At 43.8% G+C, this 23,735-nt stretch overlaps 1 protein-coding gene across 1 annotated transcript in view; it reads right to left on the bottom strand.

Annotated features, from left to right (window-relative positions):
* The window catches only part of CCDC149 (coiled-coil domain containing 149), a 98,154-nt gene that overhangs the window by 4,953 nt on the left and 69,466 nt on the right, over window positions 1-23,735 (bottom strand). The window contains 4 exon segments of the mRNA XM_061192140.1: window positions 5,758-5,874; window positions 11,928-12,004; window positions 20,970-21,114; window positions 23,151-23,235. Coding sequence (XP_061048123.1) covers window positions 5,758-5,874; window positions 11,928-12,004; window positions 20,970-21,114; window positions 23,151-23,235 — 424 coding nt within the window.

Raw genomic sequence — 23,735 nt, forward strand, 5'->3', positions numbered from 1 at the left:
AAGGTAACCATATGTGTGTGGGTTTATCTCTGGGCTTTCTATCCTGTTCCATTGATCTGTATTTCTGTTTTTGTGCCAGTACCATACTGTCTTGATTACTGTAGGTTTGTAGTATAGTCCAAAGTCTGGGAGCCTGATTCCTCCCACTCCATTTTTCTTTCTCAAGATTGCTTTGGCTATTTGGGGTCTTTTGTGTTTCCATACAAATTTTGAAACTTTTTGTTCTAGTTCTGTGAAAAATGCCATTGGTAGTTTGATAGAGATTGCACTGAATCTGTAGATTGCTTTGGGTAGTATAGTCATTTTCACAATGTTGATTCTTCCAATCCAAGAACATAGTATATCTCTCCATCTGTTTGTGTCATCTTTAATTTCTTTCATCAGTGTCTTATAAGTTTCTGCATACAGGTCTTTTGTCTCTGTAGGTAGGTTTATTCCTAGGTATTTTATTCTTTTTGTTGCAGTGGCAAATGGGAGTGTTGCCTTAATTTCTCTTTCAGATTTTTCATCATTAGTGTATAGGAATGCAAGAGATTTCTGTGCATTAATTTTGTATCCTGGTGCTCTACCAAATTCACTGATTAGCTCTAGTAGTTTTCTGGTAGCAGGGCCTTCTTTTTTTCAGATACAAAATGAGCGGCAGGACTCTCTGATGTCCCTTCCAGACCTAACAAGCAAAAGAGGCTCTGCATGCCTGGGAAGCACTTGGGGAGTGAACTCTTGGCACCCAGACATGTGTGTTCAACACTAGACTCTGTGGTTCCCAGAAGTCAAGGCAGACCTTGACTGCTGTCCCCACACCCCAGGCCTCTAGTTCTGATACAGATTTGCTTCTCACATTCAAAAGAAGCCATTTTCCTTCTCTTAAGTCCTTTTAATGACCATAGAAATTTCCCAGGGACAGACATTTGATCAAACCTTGTATATACTCTAAAGCCTGTATTTAGTCATGGACCACTATGTATTACTCTCCTAAGAGCTCATTGACTTCAGTAAGTATTGTACCTGAAAATGAGACCATTACTTGTGCTTAAATGAAATTCATGAATATATAAATGAGTGAGTAAAGCAAGCCTTGATTTTTAAAAAAGTAACTACTCAGATCTGTTCAGCCAGGATAACGTACGTTAGTTCCTAATAGGTTCCCGTGCTCCTCCTGCTCTAATCCAACCTATCAGGAGAGGAACCTTCCCTAAGGCTTTGCTACTAAAAGTGGGGTCCGTGGACCAGCGGCAGTGGCATCACCTGGCAGTTTGTTGGACATGCAGTGTCCTATCCCAGACCTACTGGTTCAGAATCTGCATTTTAGTAAGACTGCAGGCGATGTGGCTGCACATTACAGTGTGAGAAACACTACAGCGGAAACACAAATATGACTATGCCTTTCCCCAGCTCTCAAACCTCCAAAGGCTGCCACCACCCTGAGAACAAAGCCCAAGCTTCTCCTGACATTCAAGACCTTCAGTGACCCAACATCCATTTACCTGCCATGCCAACTCTTCTCCTCGTGTCCTTATACTCCAGCCACACCGAACCCTTCATGGCACCCAGCCCTGCCCTCTGCGTCTTTGCTTACATGGTTGCTGCCTCCGTGACCATCATTCCTTGATGCGTCAAGATGACCAGCTTCAAGAGTGAGCCCCACCTCCACCTCCTCCGTGAAGCCTGTTTGATTAAATCCTTCCACTGTCCTAATCCCCACAAGGTTGTGTCTGAACCTCCAAGGGAACTTCATACTTTTTACTTTTTTAACCCTTAAATTGTTACTTATGTATAATTAGCTTACAAAACGCACCTGAAGTATAAAATCTTACCTGATTAATTTTTTACCTTTGCCAGTGTTTTATAGCAGGGGCTCAGTAAATAGCTTATTAAATGTTTGAATCTATAGACATATACATGAATGCATGAATAAATGAATATATTAGTACATATATTTCAATACCATCCATAAATAAATGAAAGCAGTCCTTGAATTTATTTGTGTCAGGTTCAGGTTGCTAAAAGTTCTTAAAATGGCACTTTGAGAAAAAAAGATTTCTAACTCACACAATCATTTAGCTACATCTGTGGTAGCTCAGGGAAGCAATCACATAATTTTCATACTAACAAATGAAAAAATGTTATAGTGGTTATACAGGAGACACGGGGAAACACGGAGTCAAAATGAGCCAGTTTCCAGCATAGTGCAAGAAGCTTTATTCAAAAGGAATAAATTATGGTCCTTTCTGCGGCTAAATTTTTCAGCAACGTGAGATGAATAAACTCCTTCTGGAAATTACTCTTATGAAATTACTTCTTCCAGGACACTTAATAGTATATTCTGGTGCCCCTGAAAAATTAATTAACCTTATCCATAACAACCTAACCCCTAAACCATTTGCACTGTTTTTACTGTAGGTCAGGTTAATCTTCTCTACATTAATTTACATCTAAGGGAGGGTGGTCTAAATTACACTGGGGCCTTTTGGTTCGCCGGTCCTTTGCCTTGTGCCATTTTTTTAGATGACATTCCGCTCACATCCAAATGTATGAATCTTTTTTAAAATGGCAAACCTCTGAGATTACCAGGGAGAACTTCTCTACTTTTGGGGGGTGAGGGGAATGGGGGCCACACTGCTGTCATCATTATAGGTCAAGGCACAGTCGCAATAAGGGAATGGACATGGCTGTAATTCTCTTGTCTGGTCCTATTGCGGATTTTTTTGTTTTGTTTTTTCCGAGAAAGCCTAGATTGAATATCAGAGTCTCAGGACCGTAAACATATAGGGACCAGGCTCTGAGACTGGTTTATGGTTCAACAGCAGGATTTGCCAATCCTCTTCTCGCTTTTGTTCATCCAAAAGATATCTAAAAAGTATACTCAAGTAGTGATCAGAAGAGAAAGAAAAGTTACTGAAATACCACAACTCTTGAGCTAATTAGGAGGACCTCTGGTTATTTGCTGTGGGAGCAGAATCTTCCTTTAACTCTGTGATTCTGGAATGTTGACTCTTAAGCTGTGGGAGTTTTATTTCTCCTTTGAGAACAGACACATAGCATTGCCATTTCCATAAAAGAAAGATTTCTGAATTGGCTCAGAATTGGAAAATATTATTACCCCCCAAATAGTAATTATTCCGTGCTGCTTTAGCAAACAGAATTAGTATCATTAATACTTATTAATAACAATATACATATCAATAATGATGAGGCAATCAACTGATACAAATGCATTAGGACACAAATAGTGCAGAAAGAAAAAATATTTTCTCTAAAAGAAAAAAACAGTAGCTCTTTGTAGAAAGGATTGCTGGTCTTCTAAAAATGGGTTCCCTCTCCCCTAACATTGGCCCAAAGGGCACATTCATCTTCTTTTGTTAACTGGTCTCTGATGGGCTTTGTCCTCCTGAGTGTGAGCTGCTTTCAGTTGGAATTAATCAGAGATGCAGCGGTGATGAGGGCATCCCAGACACTGACAGCAGTTACATAAATGCTTCCTTGTTGCCACCCGTGCTGGCGAAGGACAGGGTTGGAACAATGAGAGCTAATGATGGAACTCTGAAAGCTATCATTTTGAATCAGGCCATTACTTATGCCACCCTTCTGAAAATCAAGCCAGGCTCAGACTCCATGTCAGGTTAGCAGGCTTGGGCCTGCCCAGGGGCTCAGCAGGCCACAGCAGACAGAGGGCTTTGGATCTCCATGGGGACACTGGATGCTGGCGTGGGATGACCACCAGCCAAGACATGTTCCAGACTGCACAGTGGGCTATGGTATGTTACGGGCCAGCCTTGCAAACAGCCACATGCTGCTGGCTAGAAAGTCCCAGCCTTGTCTTCTGGCCAGTGTGGGAACCACACAAGTCAGGGGCTCTCTCCAGGAATTCTTCCCGCATGTGCTTGGGGAACCTCTCTGTTGAAATCCTAGACCTGTCCAGGCTTCTCTTCTTACCATTCCATGCACTAATATGGGTGATCTGGATAGGCTTCAAAACACAGCTGTACAGAAGCAGGAGTGAGCCTTGATGAACCCAGCTCAGATTAGCAGAACCACCCATCTGATCCAAAGACTCAGGATAAATAATACATAGTTGTTGCTTTAAGTTCTAAGTTTTGGGGTGTTTTATTATACAACAGCTAACAATAGACAGTTGGGAGCCACTTGAGATTTTTGAGCAGAGTACAACCATGATGGAAAGCAGTGCTCCAGAAGCTTCATCCCACAGCAGCAGGATGAAGACGGGAAAGGAGTAAGGAGATTCTGGAAGGCAGGAAAACCAGGATGGAAGCCTTGCCAAGAAGGTCAACAGGGCCTAAACCAAGCCAGAGGTGGTAGGAATGGAGATACAAGAAACTCTGAAGAAATAGTAGCAGCAGACTAGATAGAGATGGAGAAGGAAAGTGGACGGTGGTTGATGATGACTCTGCTGGATAGCTAAGTGACAAAAAGGAGAGGAAGCAGGAAGAGTTGTGATGTCATACTTGAGAAGTCCATAGAATATGCAGGTGGGAAAATTTGTGCTTTGGGAAATATGGGACTGTAATTCTGCAGACGGGACCCACTGGGAAAAAATTTCAAAAATATTTTCATAGAGGTGTGGTTGAAGGCATGACTCTGAGCAAGAGAAGATGGAGAGGAAATGTAGCAATCCAGGAAAGAAGCGTGACACCTGTGTGCTCAGTATATTAGTTATCTAATGCTGTACAACAAATTATCTCAAAACTTAGCAGCTTAAGACTCAGGAGCCTGGGAGCAGTTTATCTGGGTGGTTCTTGCTAATGGTCTCTAATGTGGTTGTCATCAAAATGTTAAACAGGGCTGTTGTCATCTGAAGGCTTGACTGGGGCTGGAGAATCTGCTTCCAAGATGGCACACTCACATGGCTGATGGCTGGAAGGCTCAGTTCCAGGCCACATGAAGATCATGTAGGGCTGCTCAAGAATCCTCAGGACATGGCAGCCAGCTTCCTCCAGAGTGAATGATCCAAGGTAGAGAGAGCAAGGCAGACTCCACATGTCTTTCATAACTTGGCCTCAGAAGTCACATACCATCACTTCTGCTGTAATCCATCAGTCACACAGACCAACGCTGATACAGTGTGGGAGAGGACTACACAAGGGCACAAATGCCAGGAAGTGGAGCTCAATTGGGGCCATCTTGGAAGCTGGTAACCACACTGGGGGTGGAGGGAGAAGATGAGCAAAACTCAGGAAGATGTGAAAGATAGTTTAGTCAGGTAAATGAGACTGCCACCTGGGAAGAGATCTGGTTCTCGACCCTGTTGCTTCATCTGGCACCTTAAATGGGCCCTTGATCCCCTTCAAAACACACTGCCTCCAGAAAGTGTGCCTGGAAAAGAAGTTTTTTTCTCCATCCGACTGATTCCTAGACCACTTACCACATTGCCAGGCAATGTGCCAAGATTTCCCTGACGTTGGTACCACATCTCACCGTCTTATAGGTAGGGAAACTGAGGCTGAAGTTACCAGTCCAAGTTCTCACAGCCAGTGTGACGTGGGGCTGGAATACGAACCCAGGTTGCTCAGATCCTGAGCCCTCACTCTTAACCTCTATGCCACCATGCTGAGAGTGCAGGGATGCTTGTTCTTCTGCAGGAAGCTCCAAACAAGACAAACCCACACAGGCAACGAGAAGAAACACGAGGGATGACCCAACAGTGCCACAGAAGCTGCAGGAAGGCGAAGGACTGATGTCCACCAAGCCCCTGTGCCAGGCACAGGCCAGGCAAAGAGCAAGAAATCAAGGGCTGCTTACCATCCTTGGGACTCGCTTTGTTCTCAGCGAGCTGCTCGACGAACTTGAGCAGTGGGGATCTCGACCTCTGCGTGGTGGGAAGAGCGGGGTCACCAAACAGTATGGTGTCTTTGCCTCCTGTCATGGAAAAGAGGAAAATGGACATATTGTGTCACCACTGGAGTCATGGTCACACTCATCCCACACAAGGGACTGGCTGTTTGGGTGAACAAGGCACCTTCTGCAATCGTAGGGAGCGCTGTGGGAGGGAAAGGGCCAGCATTGCCCTCTCTGCAGTGTGAGGACCCGGCAGAAAGGTCCAGGGCCAGCTGTCTATGAGTCCTAGAGTCTGCTCAGGACATGGCTGCCCACAAATGCCACCGTTAAGGGGTAGCCTGCTATGTCTGCCAAAAACTGAGTGGCTTTGATCTGGGTGAGACAATAACAATAATAACGACAGCAGTAGAGTGCTTTGAGCACAGGCTCTGGAGCCATGCTGCAGTGCTTGTGTCCTGGACCCCATCGCTTGCTAGCTGGGTGGCCTTGGGCAAGTCACTGAACCTCTCTGAGCCTCAGAGCCCTCATCTGTAAAGTGAGGAAGAATAACAGCACCCACCTCATGGGGTGGTGGTGATAAAATGAACTGATTCATGTCAAGCACTTAGGCATTTCATCAGCGCTCAATAAATTTCACACGTTGAAATGATTACTTTATGGTGGAGACAGAACTGCCATACACATATCTCTGATTTAATTAGCTTTGGTCATTTAGATCGAATCATAAGTATGTCATAAGGCAGGTAGCATCAGGTTCCCTAAATGATCACAGCTAAACTCTACTTAGGACATAGAGACCTGCACCAGCCAAACCCTTTTATGGATTCACATGAACTCCCTAAGTGGATAGAGAAAGCCTGAGGCAAAGAGAAGGAGGAAAGGAAAACCATTACAACTTTACTTTTGAGGCCATGGCAAGGTATGAGGATCAGGGAAGCGTGGCTTTGAAACACAAGCTTGATGAGCACAGACACAAGACACGTACACAGAAAGTGATGCTGCCCAGTGATGAGGAGAGCCCTGCAGGGAGGATTGGATCCCAAACTCCTGCCCATGAGCCCTGAAGATTCTCTCGGTGGGAACCACCATGCCAACAGCAAAAACCCTGGGGGGCCATGGCCCAGCACATGCTCCAGCCCATGCTCCAGCCTCAACTGTCTGACTTTGGATGAGACCTTATCTGAAGCCAAGTCACTTGAACGTCTCTGGGGCTCAGATCAGAGGCTCTAAAGTTCTCTACTCAGTTTCAGGTTCGGCAGCGCACAGAATGGTATTTGGGTCAAGATGTCCACTCCCTTGGATAGCCAGGCGAACCTTGGCCTGTACCTCGGAGCCCTCAACTTGTTTATAATACTACCCTCCCTGTAGGCCATGCACGTCTTATTAACTTGATTTCCAAGACTGTAGTAGAGAGTTTGGCGTATGGCAGGTGCTTCATAAACAGCTGATAACTGTGCATAAATGGCTGATGTGTTCTTGGAAATCCTGATGTCTTGGTGGGCATGGGTGCCTGCAGCTGCCCAGGCAGATGGAATATGTTACTAGCAGCCATTGCTCTCTGGTTTCCGCTATATGAGGGTCATCCCAATAGAGAAATCTGATAAGACCTGACCCTGAGGTTCTCCACCAGCACAGCTATCGTCTCAAGTGGAAAAAGTCCCGAACTCTTCAGGACCACAGTCTGGAGAGGGTTTCCCAAGGGGAACCATTTGAGCTATACCTTGGGATATTTTAAGAGGCTCTCAGGATGAAGTCAACCCAGTCAGGTCTCCTCTTGTGCTGCAAAGATAAAATCTAGAAACACCATGAGGAACTAATGGTTGTTATGAAGCCATAGCAGATGCCTCAGGTGGCCTTCTTTTGTTTCTCTCCACCAAGGCAACAGTTACTGGCCTCAAGTCAGGGACGGGACCGCAATTCCTGACCCATGTTTCTCTAGCAGGTAGGCTGGAGGCTCTCTAACCTTAAGGGGACCCAGGAAGAGGCACACTCTGCACTCTGTGTCCCAACAAGCCTTCCAAGTCCCCTCTGCCCTGTGGCCAAGGAATCAGAATTATGGGCAGAGTTGGGAGCTGGCTGCAGCCGAGTGACTAAGGCGCCAGGTGGATGGTGCGGGGAGCCTCGGCCCTTCCTATTGTGAGGAATTCTCTAGGGCAGGATGTCTCCGTGGCTGTTTCCAACCACAGGGATTATCCACTCCGCAATGGCTCCTCAAAAACACTGGTACCAGCACATAAAACTTCTCCAAGAATCTGAGCAACAGGCATGCAGACAAGGGAAGTAGAAGCCACCATTCATCCATATCCAGTCAAAGTAGGGGCTGGGGAGAAGTTAAATACCTCCCTAAATCCCTGCCTGCAGAGATCATTTCCTTATCTGATGGTAAAATGCCAAGATTTGGTTTTTGCAAAATATTTGAAGAATTCAAAGACCTTCCTTAGAAGGCTCTCAGTTCTCTTGTTTCTAACTAAGCCCGGATTCTATGTGTGTTGACTAAACTGAGCTCTAAACTGATGGTCTGCTATCTCCTAGTTGCATTTTGGTTCTTGGGACTAGGGAGTGGGGTGAGGGTGATCCACGAACTAGATTTGAGCCACAACCAACGTAGGTCACACAGGCCCTTCCATTCAACTGGTGTTTGAGTTTCTGGAAGCCCTCCTGATTCCCTGTAACACAACGTCCCTCGTCCCCTTCTCCAAAATGTGCCAGTTACTTTCAAAATGCACATTTTCCTCCCCAGGCTGATGTTGAGAGTGGAGAACAGAGAATTCAAATAAAAAGCTCAAAGAGCCAGGCTCTGCTCTTGCCAGACTTTTTTCTGGCTTTCAGTATTTCTTTTCAGAGCATGAGCACATCCAGTAAATCTCCCCTCAGTCGCCCCCTTCCCCCTAGGCATCATTCTCACCTGCAGACTCCAGCAAAAGGCTGGGAGAATGAGGCTGACAGGTAGGGGCTGAGGAAGGTGGAGGGTCATTCCTTCCTGAAGGGCATGGCCAACCAGCCCACTCCCTGGCTTCCTCAAAATAGCCCCGTGCCTTTCCCACTTCTCGGGGACCCGTTAAACAGTCTGGAGTACACTCTACTTTCCAGATGATTTTTCCATGTGGGCTGTGACATCTGTTACACTTGTCTACTTCCCAGCAAGATCACACATTTGCCCCAACTTTATCAGACACCATCAAGAGCTATATATTGTTGGCTGAGAGAGTGAGGAGGGAGGGAGAAGAGAGTCAAAGGAAAATCATAGCATGCTCCAAGTCCAAGAGTAATTCTGCCTTATAGTAATGAGTGATGGGCTCCTACACAATGGTCCTTTAAAGTCTCAGGATAGATGGTTCCAGCTTCTGAATTTTTCTTCTCCAATTCAACTTGCTTTGAGAACCAATCCCCAGCTGATCTAATCTACACTCTACACCCCCCACCCCCTGTGTGTGCCCCTCTTCTCTGAATTGTACTTCCCCAGTGCAGGTGGAGCACTGAAATGAAGATCTCAACACCTGAGTTCAGCCTCTGTGGTCTTAGGTATCACCTAACTTCCTGAGCTTCTGTTTCCTTACCTAAAATGAGGGGATCAGACTAGATAAGGAAAGGGAAAAATGTCTTCTCTTACATATCTACTCTGACCAAGAGGTGGCTTCTTGGATAGCAAAAATGGAAGACTGTTTTTAGGGCCACATGTGAGATCAGCAAGGAGTGATGTGATTGATTAGCAATGCCTGCCACTGGCATGAGAATGGTGTTGGTTAGATACACCAAGCATTTGCCATCCTTGAACTTTTTGCTCTCATCTGTCCTTCTAAGTCCAGCATTTGATGACTTGTCACATTATTCCCTCACACACTAACATCTTTATCACTTAATTGATACTTAATTATGTAATATTTTGTGCTTTCCTTTCACTGTTTGATGCATATTCATCTTACTTCCCTAGTGGGACTGTCGATTCTTGGAGGGGGCGAGGGGCATGTCTAGAATGCCTGGTACAGGACTGAATTCACAAAGCTGATGCTCAAAAAGGTATCAGTATATTATGGGTTGATTTATTAGAGGAGACACTGATCCTTTCAAGATGCTGGTAAATACGAGAGAGCTAGCAATTCTCTGAAACCACTGGGACTCAATCCCAACTCCAGTTGGCTGAAATCCTATGATTTGGCTCTTACTTGGGGAAGGAGGAAGAGGAAGAAGAGAAGAGAAAAGTGGAATAAGAAGAGGAAAAGGAGGTGGAAGAGGAAGAGGAGGAGGAAGAGGAAGAAGAGAAGGAAAAAAGAACATACTTCCTCTTGCTCCGCTACTCAGAAGGTTAAATGGAGACCACAGAACAATGAGCAGACAGGAGAGACTGGTCTGATTTGCACTAAAAGAGGCCACTCCCCACCCCCAATCTCACCATGGTTTGAAAATGATCATAAGGTGACACCTCATTGCAACCCCCTTCATCACTGCACCAGGGCAATGCTATCACCATTACATAAACTGTGTCAGATCAGGGGGAATTGCCACTCTTTATTTCTGTCCTCCCACTTTGCATCTATGTAGAGGCCAGAGATTAGAACAAACATGGCTGGGGCGTAAAATCCATTCAGTTACTGCCGTCCAAACTAATTTTACCGTTTAATATTTGCTTTGTGCTAATTGAATTCTCTATTTCAATTGGCTGTTCTAATCAGAAAAGTGCAAGGATACATAGAGAGTGCATTTCTATTTATTTACATGCAGGGATGATATTAATGCACTGCTATTAGCCACAAACAAAGATATTTCAAACAGAACATACTCCCAAATCCTACGGAAACATTGTAGCTCAGGCCTTCAGGCAGCAAAAAAAAAAAAAAAGGAAAGAATTGTTATTGCATAATAGCCATTCTAACCTAGACCAAACAACAGCAGAGATAGGAAATTCTCAGCATTCTTTCATTTATTCCACTTCCATCTTTTTACATAAGTTGTAGAAATAAAACATTGTGAAATCTCACTAAGTCATTTGGAGAGAAAAAAAAAATCCAAACTCCAGTACATGCACAGAAATAGCAATCTGACTGCACAAATAAACGATAAATTTGCCTGACTGTGTTGAAATTCAATGCAATAAAAGAAAGGTCTTCAAAGCAGATAAGATTTTAACTGCATCAAAACGTTCTTGTGCAAAATGGATCATTCAAATCCCCAGGATGGCACTTGCCACTAATTAGGTCTGTTAGGTCTTTTGACATCAAGTTCAAGGAATCTCTACTAAAAATTCCAATTTATGAAACACACTTCCAGGCAACCTAAGGTGGCTATTCAGATTTATGTTAAGAAAACATGTGGTTTTGTCCATGTCCCCGTGGCAATGTTCATTTCTCATCCATTACAAGGAAGCAACCAATATGATTCAAGGGTAGAGAAGGGTTTATGCAGAAAGGTTAAGTAACTAAAAATATTCGTACAAAGTTGTTTCCAGGGAAAGAGGAGGTGGTGGAAATGATAAATATAAGTTTCTGGAGAATGTAAAGAGAAAGAAGAATAGCTGACGGGGGGGTCTCATGAAGGGGGTATTTTACCAGGACAAATGGGTAAATATAGCTAATTAAAGTGAAACATCAGTTTCTTCACACCCTGTACAACTGCAAAAAATAATCTCCAGAGGAAGTTTTGATTTTCGATCTATGTAACAAATGGGATGGGGGGGGGGGCGGAGAGAGAAGGAGGTTATAAAGTGCATTTGGGATAGACAATTGTTGGTTCTTATATTCATTTTTAGAACTGATGATTAACTAGAATAAATTTTTGTGAGTTCCTATATTCATTTTTAGGGGTGATGATTAAATTGAATACATCTCTATAGGACACCTACAGGGAAAAAAATGAAGCAATTTACCATACTCATAAAAGTTAAAAATAAAATATATACAGACATATACAATGACAATTTCAGAATTTAGATTAGCAAAACTTCATAGTTCACCTTGCATATTTATTATTTTTTTCTGATTTCCTCCAAAATGATGGCTTCTAAGTTTAAAACACTTGTAGATTTCTCAGCAACGATCATCAAATAAAAGAACATTAAAAAGGTAAAGTCTGCTCTGCAAATTTTCAAAAAAAGAATTTTTTTTTTCAAAAAAAGAAAATTTTCATGAAGTTCTACTTACCTGGAAGACTCCACAAACCAGAAACTTCCAGAGTTCTTAATTTTTTCTCCAGTTCAGCCACCCGATTCCCTAGGATTCTGGAAAAGGGGAGAGAATGACAAAAAACACCAATGAACATCGATCTCATCAGCTCTCAGGGCTGTGAGCAGGATACTTGGGAAGCCCCCTAGTGCCCTAATAGAGAGAACATGTTTTGAGACTTAAGATATATGCTAAAAACTGTGTGTGTGTGTTTGCTCCACACACACATACTCTATTGAAAGTACATATGAAAATATAAAGTGAATAATTAAAAATGATTTTAAAATTACTGAAATGTTGTCATTCAAGTGAATCTTCTCCCACAAAGGTAGCTGCACAGCCAAACAATGATTCTACCATTGCCCAGACATCTTACGTCATTTCTATTTGCTCAATGCTAAAGATGACACTTAATTTTGAATACTCTTACAAGTATCACACCTGATCCTTTGAGGGGGGATCTGAGTTTCAGAAACAACCAAGTCTAACAAATAATATGGAAGAACATGCTTGGTAATATTACTTAGAGGTAATAAAATAATAAGATCTGCCTTCTTAGACCTAAACTATGGCTTACAGATGTCCATATCCTTGATATCTAGCATAATGTCTGGTAGATGGTAGGTGCTCAATAAATATATTTGATTAAATAAATGCTTTCCTTTTTTTCATGGCTTGTAATGATATCCGGAGAGAATTAAAAAATAGGCATTTCAAAAACTTTTCAGAAATTACAGAATCACTAGAATAATTACATTGCCTTCCAAGGTGCCCATTCTGACTCACTGTGATGTATAAGATCTAGAATGTGTATTTGAACAGATTACTCTGTTTACTTGGAAGCCAAAGTTTGTCTATATGCATGGAAAGACATAAATGTGGGCATATATTTTCCCTCCTTCACTCTGCACAAAATTAAATATAGTTGGGAAATGATTTGATAGTCATCTAAAACTTCAATCATTTTCCATTGGCCCAGAAATTGAAAAACCAGTCTTTATCTTTGGGGGATTTTCTTGGCATTGCTGTGCTAAAATGATGTGGAAATCACCTTAATAGCCAAGTTTCAAATCCTTTCAGCAGGAGAAACCAGAACGCCAGAATTGTTCTTGTACCTCTCTTTATATTCCAGACATAGCTGCACACACCCACATACATACCGAGACATGAATATGTATATATCTGCACATATATATGTGGCTTTGAATTCATCCTTATTTTACCTGAATTCACTTGCGGCGTCTTAATTAATATTCCCTTTGAGTTCACAGAAAACTCTTTGACGTGACTCTATGTGGTTTTGTTCATCTAGGTACTTAGAGTTTTCTTTTCTTCTTTTCCTTAAGTCTTAAATTCTGCGTAGTCGTTATCAATTACTTTCAATTTTCACTCTATGTGTTGGGTCTATTCTGCTTTCATGTCTCTGACCCCTCAACAAACACCTCTTTTCGTAATCTCACTTTCAATATTTTGCTCAGACCCTCTGATCCGAGCTCCCTTTTCACCAGCTGATGGGTCTGAGATGCAATCACAGCAGTGTTCAAGTTGATGCCTGCTTCTTAGTGAGATCAGATCATCTGTACGTGGCTGCCTCTTGGAAACAAAAGATAAGGCTTAACTCTTCTGTGGACAATGAAGGATGCCGTCAGGGCAACGTTCAAAGGCGTGGTGCAGAGACATTTGGCTGCATTTTTTCTGATGGTCCTGGATAACGCAGCCATGTCTCCCAGAAATGCACTGAGGTGAATTTGTTGGGGTCCCTAACAGCCTACTCTCAGGGACTCTGCCTAAGTTTGTCAGGGCTGACTGCTTTCTTCTTTAGCCTGACATAAGCATCTGATGCAGGGCTGGAGGTGATAAAATGGACCCAGCAGAAGTTGTGGTAGTAGTAATAGTAACAATAATGACATCAATAACAATAACAACTACACTACAGTTAACACAAATAGCAACTAATCTTTCCTGAGTCCCAGGTCTGAGTCAGAGCCTATGCCAAACACCTACTAAATATGCATTTTTTTACCTGACCTGACAAAAACTCTGCAGCGTAGACTGTATTTTTATCCTCCTTTTACACATGTGAATTCTAACAAACAGAGAGGTTAAGCAACTTGTCCAAGGACACACAGTTCATCTCAAAGCTGTGTCTTTTCCCAACCCTCAGTGTTCTCACCCACCACACTCGACTCCTCCCACTAGAAAACAGAGGCAGGGAAGTTAGTTAACTTAACCAAAACCACATGTAGGACTCAGCTGGTGATGAGTCTGGATTTTTAACCTATACCTCAGTTTGCCTCCCAAGTGCATGCTCTTAACCAATAACCCCCTAATGGCACTAGAAAACCAGCATTCTCACACCTAAAGCAAGTTCCCTTTAAAACCATTCATAACTGATATATGGATGCAGCCATAGCTGGACTTGCAAAATATAACCCAAGATATTTCAAATGACAGAGAGTCTTGTAACTGGCCTCACACTGAACAGATATGGCAGGTGGTCCACTGAACGTGGTGTGATGCAGCCCACAGAGAGAAGGGGGTTATCTGAGTCTCAATAGCTGGCAGTATTCATAGAAGGAGACAGTAGAAGTACAAACAGGGTCTGTTCAATGAAGTTCAACCAATCCAACAATTATTGAGGCTGTAGGGGACACTGAAGAGAAGCAGACCCTGTCCCTACATTTAGGGACTAAAATTCTGGTGGGAGACAGACAGATGCACACAAACAGACACACACAAGTACAGTGCCAGTGGAAGGCTTTAATAACAGTTGATATTTATTAATCACTTGTTCTGTACCAGGTATTACTCTAAGCCTTTCACAAATATTATCTCCCTTAGCCCCTTGTGACAATAGATGAGGTAGCTCTTATTACGTTTATTAGAGGCCAACTAACTTGCCCTGAGTGACACAGCTGGTAAGTGGAGGGTCCAGAATCAAAACCCAAGCCTGGAAATACACAAGTCTTTCAGGAGAACTGTGGAGAAGACGTGAAGATTAAATGAAAGATGAATCCAGAGCGGCTTGTAGGGACCGAGATCATGAATGATCTTGCTGCCAGATTGAGAATGGTGAGACTTTTATTCATTGGCCACAAGGAGATATTGAAGGGTTGTAAGCAGAGAAGCAGCATAAAGAAGTTTAGGAAAACTGTTTTTGACGTGGGGTTGAGAATGAACTGGAAGGAGGATGAGTAGAAACAGAAAGACCAGTTAGGAGAGTGTTGTACTGGGCAGTGATGATGATGGCTCAAAGGAGCCAGAGGGGATGCAGGGAAGCCAAAGGAATGGAGTAATAATAGGGAGGAAGACGAGCAGTTGGAGGTGCCTACGGGAAATCGGGGTAGACAGCTGGACAGCTGGGAGACAGGAGGAGCTGGGGGAGCAAAGGTGAGAGTACACGCTGGGGGCGGGTCTGCTCCCCAACACAGTGTGAGGAGTCAGAAGAACAGAGCGTCAGAGCACCACCTGCGGAAGGTGAGAAAGGACCAGAGAAGCACAGGTGGAGAGGGAAGAGGCGTGCCAGGACCATGTGGGGAAGGGGAGAGAAGGTTCCCGGTGGGGCAGCATGGTCAGTACCATCTTATTCTAGAAGGTGGTCACACAGGATGAAAAAGGCCACTAAAGGGGCTTCCCTGGTGGCACAGTGGTTGAGAATCTGCCTGCTAATGCAGGGGACACGGGTTCGAGCCCTGGTCTGGGAAGATCCCACGTGCCGCGGAGCAACTGGGCCCATGAGCCACAACTACTGAGCCTGCACGTCTGGAGCCTGTGCTCCGCAACAAGAGAGGCCGCGATAGTGAAGGGGCCCGCGCACCGCGATGAAGAGTGGCCCCCGCTTGCCGCAACTAGAGAAAGCCCTCGCACAGAAACGAAGACCCAACACGGCCAAAAAAAAAAAAAAAAAAAAATTAAAAACAAATAAAAAATTAAATATTTAAAAAAGAAAGAAAAAAGAAAAAGTCCACTAAGAAGACATGCCCACCCTTGAGAGAGCTGTTACAAGACAGAGGAAGGGGTGAAATCCAGAATCCAAGTGACAGGGGTGGGAAAAGCAGCCTATGAGAAGGTTGAAGCAGTGAATATAGATGACTTCAAGTAGTTTAGCAGGGAATCCAAGGAGACAGCCAGGGCAGTAGCCTGAGGCATAAACAGGCTTGAGAGAGATTTTTTTTTTTTGTAGGACGGGGGAGATTTTAAAATAAAGGTTTTATTTAGCGGTGGCTTGTTTTAGGATAGGGGAGATTTCAGCATATGTCTACCCAGTAGTCTAGAAAAATCCTCCAGATGCCAGGCTCCTAGAGAGATTTTCAGTAGTAGTTTCTGATGATAGCAACATCACAGGAAATCTGCAAAGACAGAAGGAACCCAGGAGCCAGCCACCACTGTGCCTCTGTCCTTGCTCTCTGGACAACACAGCAAGCAAGAATCTCTGAGTGAGGGTCCTTGGGGGAGCCCGATCCCAAAGAGGAAGAGGTGGCCATGGCCCCCCGCAGACTGGAGAGAACCGTGCCCCCACTACCTCCACCCCAGGGGACCTTCTTTTGAATCTCTGCTCTGATCCCCGACAGTTCCCGCTGCTTCCAAGACCTTGAACTTCCAAGGTCTTGAACTACCACTGGCCACCACTACCACTACCTTGAACTACCACTGGCCAGGGAGTGGGGAGAGCAGTGAAGAGTTTTAGGCAAAGCACAGAGGGTAGTGAAAGGCCAGCGTATCCTCACGTACTAACCACCACGGCTACCACCCCAGCACTGGCAGAGTGATGGCTTGTTGGGAAGGGCTGGAGGTGGTGTGCTGTGAGGCATACTCTTAACGTCTGTCTCTTCATTAATGCTTTGCCACCTGTTTCTAAGACACGTGAAGCCCGTCCCTTCTTTAACCATAGCTAGACAACTGCAAACTCACATGAAGTCCCTCAAGCAAAATGCTTATTAATTGAACTTCCTCTCAAAATATAAAGTCCTAGGTTTATTCATCAGTTCTTCAAGATGGCTCCCATTGGGCCTTCTCAGCGTGGGGGGTGGGGTGGGGGGGTAGAGGGTGGGTGTGCGTGTGGGGAGGGGGTAGGAGGGTAAGCGCCAGGAGGGGGAGCACACTCTTACAGAACGGAGCACCTGCATTCCTACTTCTAACGCTCCACCCAAACAAAGCTATTTTTAAATCTTAGGTACAAAAGGCTAAATCATGGGGGACAAGAGCAAGCAGACCAAATGCACACTTTATTCTGAGCTCCCACTCCATCTGTTGTATCATTCGTTTCTTTCCATACCCCCAGATAAAACATTTATTGAAAGTGTGAAACTTAAGACCCTCAAAGTATTAAAAATGGCACATTAGGTACTTTATGTACTGATATGAGGCAATCTTCAAGATCTATTGTTGTGAGAGAAAAAAGCAAGGTGGAAGACAGTGAAAAAAACTTTTTCTGATGAATACTAGCTACCATTTGTAAAAAAAAGAAAAAAAAAACTAAAAAAAAAAAAAGAAAATCTATGTCTATATAAATATATATGACTATTTATGTGTGTGTATATAAATGTACTATGCGTTTGCTTATATATGCATCCTTGGAGAGGATACATAAAAAAGGAGGAACGGTGGTTTCTTCCAGGCAGGGGAATTGGGTGGCTGAGAGATAATAGTAGTTTGGAGATATACTGTTGCTCAACCTTTTAAAATGCAAACCAACAGATGGTTCAAAATTATTAAATAGTAGTTAAAGATGGAAAGGTACATTAAAAAAATAAAGCCAGCAAAATGAAAATGTCTGTCTCTCTCAACAGAGGGTGAGAGCCCATGGCACCTGGGGATGTGTGTGGTTGCAGCGGAGTATGGGAGGAATGTATAAGGAAATCAATCTGTCACAAGAGGCGGGAGCGTCAGGCCAGCAGCTTGGGGATACTGAGTTTGGCAGGCGGTGGGATTCAGCTGGGCTTTTTGGTGGAGGCTTGTGTTGTGATCGGCACTGTAGCTGGCAGGTGGGTCTGAGTGTGGCCGGGCAAGCAGTGAGCTGGGGTCTGAGGATGGAGGGTTGATGGGAGGATCTTCCCAAGGACAAGGTAATGGTCTGGTGGGAAGGAAGAAGAAGGGGCAGGTAGGAGATGTACACTGAAGGACCTTGGCAAGCACTCAGGAAATATATATTGAATAAGTGAATGAATGCATGAAAACCATAAAACTTAATGCCTGTTTGCATGTGAGTATTAAGGGAACAGGAACAAAGGGTTAGAGGACATTCAATCATCCATTCATCAAATAATCACGAGCACCCACTGTGGGCCCAGCACTATCCGACATACTGGGAGAGAACAGTGACCAAAATGGACAAACATACTGGCCCTGGGACAGCTTCAACCTGAGTGAAGTGGAAGTTGGTCAAACCTAGGTATTAGGATGGTGAGCAGGGCACGTTCAATATTCTTCAAATCACGCTTTAAATGGCTGCATGATGTTGTGCCTTATGGATTTACTGTAATCTTAACCATTCTCCAATTTAAAAATATTTGGGTTGTTTCCATTTTTTTCACTCTTATAAATGAATCCACAGTGAACCACCTTATGTATAAATCTAGGGCATCATTCTGATTTTTTTCTTTAGGATAAATTCCTAGAAGCGGACCCTCCGGGTCAAAGGGCACAAGCATTTTAAAGTATTTAAAATGTACTAAGGGATGGATGCTCCAGACTCTAGACTCATTGAATTTGAGGAGCTGAAAAAATATCAGGGGAAACTGTCAACCTAGCAGATGGAAATGTGGGTCTTGCTCTCGATGGCGAGGTGGGGACAAGAGTTCTAGGAAGAGTCTGCAGAGAACAAGAAGCAAAGACAGAGGGAGTGAGGTCCCCCAAGTGGGGGAAGAAGATAGGAGACCAAAGAAAAGAGGAGGAGGAGGAGAAGGTGGCCTGGGGTGGAGGGAGGGGGAAGACGAGGAGGGGGAAGGGAACGAGGCAGTACAGAGAGTAGGAGGAATCCAAGAAGATGGGTTTCAAGACGGGAATTGGGATGAAGAGAAATTATAGATGAAAGAGACTCAGAAAGTGGGGTTTGGGGGTACTGGTGACCTTCAAAGGAAGATTGCTATGGAAAATTCAGAAGAGGTCTTGGGAGGTATTGAAGCGAGGTGATCTTTTGTTCCTGCCCATGGCATCACTGGGGGCTTGCTAAAATCCAGAATCCTGATATTCCCTCCAGAAAGCCCCCTAAATCTGCAGTTCTAAACAAGCACCCCCTCCAAGTAATTCTAACACAGGTGCCCCCCAGAACACACTTTGAGGGGGTGGCTATTGAAGAAGTAGAGGTGGCCTCTTGTTCACAAAGATTGGAGGTGAGTGGAATTCACGGGAACCCTTTGTGGGGGTTCAGGAAGATCTGGGAGGTTTCTGGGTGAAGATGCAGAAGCAGGAGGAGGGGCAGAAGTTGAAGAGGTTGAAAGAGGAGGTCACAGGAGAGCTGGGCCCCAAAGGAGGGAGGATGGTGTGGACCAACAGGACAGTGTGTTGGTGTGTTTCCCAGAGACGAGGGATAGGATGGAAGACGTTGGTTTGGCAGGAGCAGTAAGCCTTGTGGCTCAGTATAGGCAGGCTTTGTTTTCTCAGTAAAAGAGGAGCCGAGGTCACCTGCTGGGAACAGACTAGGGCTTAGAAGACCTGAGGAGGTTTGAAAGAGCCCCAGTGGGTGCCTTATAGGGAGCTGGTGAGGACAGAGAAGGCTCCTGGGGACACTGCCGGGTGCAGGGGATTCTACCTGAATAAAAAGACCTCGTACCTATTCTGGGGAGACTCCCATTTCTTCGTCCTCCTCCCGAGGCATATCTCCATTTTAGCATCTGGCTGTTTCAGTCCTTGATTAAGATTTCTTTTAAAGGAATTTTTAAAACTTCTTCTGTCGATAAATTACCCCTGTCATCCCTCTGAGATTGCCCAGACTCCCTCCACTGCTCTCTGCCTTCTTTTATATATATCTTAATCTCTTGCTCAATCTTCCCTTCACTCCCTGCCTCTCTTTTTGTTATTTTGTTTTTACAATACTCTCCATCATTTTCCAGTTGCCTCTCTCCTTGCACCCCGCCTCGCCAGGCTCCCGATTCCCTGACCCCTCCCTGTTCTTGCTGGAAGCCCAGCCTTGGGCACTTGCTCCTGTATTCCACGCTTAAATTTTGCTTACACATGTAGGTCTTATATGCAGGACCAGCTACGTAATTTGCAGAGCTCAGCACAAAATGAAAATTCAGGGCCCCCTTATTCAAAAAAGATTAAGATTTTCAAGATGGTGACACAAAGCATTGATTAGACCAAGTGCAGGGACCTTCTGAGCACTGGGCCATGTGTGACTGCATGAGTCACTGGTCCTCAAAGCTGGCCCTGTTTGCAATGTTTTTTGCTTTAATTTATTGTTTATTCACCATTCTCTGAACACTTCCAATTTTGCTTCTGTCGTCTTGACCTGCTACTTTAACTTGCTTGATTTTGCCCAACATAGTCAACATATTTATAGTAACCAAATTAGACATTCTGTTTTAATTATTGTTTCTTTTCACCATCTTTTTTGCTGATCTGGAAAAGTGGCATGAGACTCCATTCTAGGCCCAGCTGCCTGTAAGTTGATGCTTGGGTGTTCCTGCTATTCAGAGCCCAAGAAAGCTGTGCTGTGAGGTTAAAATGGCACGAGGAGGTGCCTCCCCTAGAGAAGATGTGGAGGAGAGTAGATTAAGTTCCCCGGGCAAGCATACCATCAAAATCAGCCGGGTAATATGCATTACTCTGTGAGTGGCTCAGAGTTAAGCATTCAATAAGCAAGAACCAGTATTATTTCCATGTTGGTTCCAGCCGAGAGCCAAGATGCTGTCATAATGCAGAAGCACAGTTCTAGCTCAGTAAGTTTCCCTCCAGATTTAAGGGCTCTTCTCTTCTTCCCTTGAGGCCGGCAGGCCCACCAACCTGGTTGCCGCCCACTGCTGACAGTCATCGTCTCACATGTGTCCCGCCCGCCCTGCACCCCAGGGTCCAGCCACCTACTTGTTGGTCTGCCTCTGGTGCTGGATCACCATGTTTTTCTCATGGATTGTCTCCAACAGGGCTGTTGCCAGAGATTTCAGATCAGAAATGGACTGTGGAGTAGCTGGGAGACTGCACCCGTGGTCCTCAGATAACAGATCCTGAACTGGGTGGGATATAAAATTTACAACTCAGTCTTAAATCCTTCTGGAACGTTGGAATGCAAACCAATGTCAGTTCTTCCTGGATAATGAAGCTGGGATCAGTTCCCGGCTTCCACCCGCTACTGTGTTGTAATTGAAGAGTCCACTTCAAGTGTCAAAAGTGAAAAACAAATAAAATTTAGTGTGAGGGTTAAACAGAAAGGAGGAAGTACTCATGGACTTTTAGCAACACCTTTTCTTTAAAGGATAATAATTTTTTGCATTTGTCCAGTATTTTATGCTTTCGAAACACTCATGCTGACTAACTCATTTGAGGCTTCAAATTTTAAAAAGAACCTGGAAAATGTTATTTATTCTCATTTCATGGACAGAAAAGCAAGGTGCTGATGGATTAACAACATTAGCTGAAGGTCACACAGCAATGCAAATGAAAATGACTCTAGTCCTGAGCTCCTGGCTTTATATCACAGCTTCCCACAGTACCCCTGGTGGGTGGTAAGATAATGTAGGAGATTATTTAGAATACAAAATATATTTTGTATACGCATGTTTTTAGAAACTAAGAGATAACCCCAAAAGACCACAACCACTTGTATTCCTATGAGACAGAAAAAAGAAGAAATAATATAAATCTCTCATTATATATCTTTGAACACCATTTCCTATATGCCTATATGTAGACACACAAATTCACACATTTCTCTCCAAAAATGGGAAAAAGCTCTGCTTTTTTCACTTAACCTTATGTCTCATCATGAATATCTACTAAAATATAAAATGTAACGGCTGCTTAGTAGTCCATGCATAGATCTACAGTAATTTATTTAATTACTCCTGGACAATTATGTTGTTTCCAATGTTTTTGATTATAACTAATGTAGGAAGAACTTTCTTGAAGCAAAATGCTTGCATATGTCTGTAATCATTTCTTGTTGGCTCAAAGGGGATCAGTTTAAGGCTTTTCATAACAGAGAACCAAATGGTTCTCTAGAAAGGTTGTGCCTGGTTGACTGCTCTGCCAGCGTGTTTGAGTGTGGCTAGCGTGCCCCAGGTCGGTGACAGGACGGGGTCTCAACATTCAAACATTCAACATTCAAAGGCTATCAAGGGTATCCAGAGCTATACTTAGATGGGCTACTTCACGTTTCTATAGAGTACTGTAGTTTTCTTTTTAAAAATAATCCTAGGGTGTCCTTTTCTAGTTGAGTGAAAAAGAAGAAAAAAAAAAGAAGTTGCTTGGAAAAGTGCCTTGATTATTAGGTAGGCTGGAGATTCAGCAATTTTTTTTAATCCCCTGCAGCTCTGATGAGGACTGACACGTGATCCTTGCTGGTCTGCACTGCCAACAAGCCCAAAGCAGGCCAGCCCAGCACGGTCTACTTGAGGATGATGTTTAGGACTGAATTCCCAAATATTAAGTGTCAGAAGCAAGCTCTCTGCTATTTATTCCCCCTGACTGTTCCTGGAAGATCATTATTTTTCATCGGAATCGACAAGAAGGAGGAACAAAATTGCAATCAATAAAAGCTTCTTTGAAAAAGGCACATGTGCCATGGTAAAATGATTTCAGCAGCTGTGAGACTTTTCTAGTCTGATCGTAGAGGCCAGGAAAAGGAGAAACTCAATGAGGATGGAACGGACACTTGGAGATGCTAACCTGGTGATTACAGAAGGGAAAACATTCTGGAAAGAGGAGCATAGTTAGGGGAATAGATGCAAATGGGGTCCAGTCATTAGAGAGACCTCTAATGCAGCGGCTCTCAAAGCAGGGTCCCTGAACCAGCATCAGCATTATCTGGGAACTTTTTAGAAATGCATATTCTCCAGGCTCACCCTAGACCTACTAAATCAGAAACTCTGAGGTGGGACCCAGTAATCTGTGTGTTAATAAGCCCTCCAGGCAATCCTGATGCAGGTGGAAGTTTGGGGGTGACTGCCCTAAGAATCACTTCCATTCCCAATTCAGAAAACGAGATGTGGACCCACAGTGCTAGCATTCTGTGATCATAGGTGGTCCCTCCCAGAAAATGACCCCTACCTTGCTTTGCAGACAGGACTCCAGTCAGAGCACTGCTGCTGGATTTACCCTGGCCTTTTGAGTTTTTCCGTCTCTCAAGAGCATTCTAAAGCAGCATTGGGAGAAAACAAAAACCTCTGTCAGAAAAGCCAATAATGGAAAAATACCTAATTCCGGTAGATGCATCCTCCCATCCAGCACACAAGAACTCTTTACAAACTCCAAATGCTAGCCCAACTTTTAAAATTCAGAGTCCCTGCCAGAGAGTTATGATTTTTATGGACCTGGTAAAGAGGTTTTTTTTTTTTTAAGTTGGTGCCCAGCAGAATTACAGCAATTATATCCTCCTATATATAGAAGGTACTCAATGCATATTCGTTAAATTAAATCAAATCTGAAGCAAGAACTCAGTCTAATGTGTGAAGTCACTAGTTATGGAAACCCCTTCCAAACAGACATGAGATGGAGACTAGGTTTACTTTCATGGAGCAATGCCAAAAGATCATTAGTGGTGTCTGGAAGGTTTCTGTGGTTGGGCTGGAAGAAAAGCCATGATTGATTAATGAAATCTGCCATAGACTCAAGATTACGGAAGTGCATATGTGT

This window comes from Eubalaena glacialis, chromosome 5 (genome assembly GCF_028564815.1).
Source record: "Eubalaena glacialis isolate mEubGla1 chromosome 5, mEubGla1.1.hap2.+ XY, whole genome shotgun sequence".
Classification (NCBI taxonomy): Eukaryota; Metazoa; Chordata; class Mammalia; order Artiodactyla; family Balaenidae; genus Eubalaena; species Eubalaena glacialis.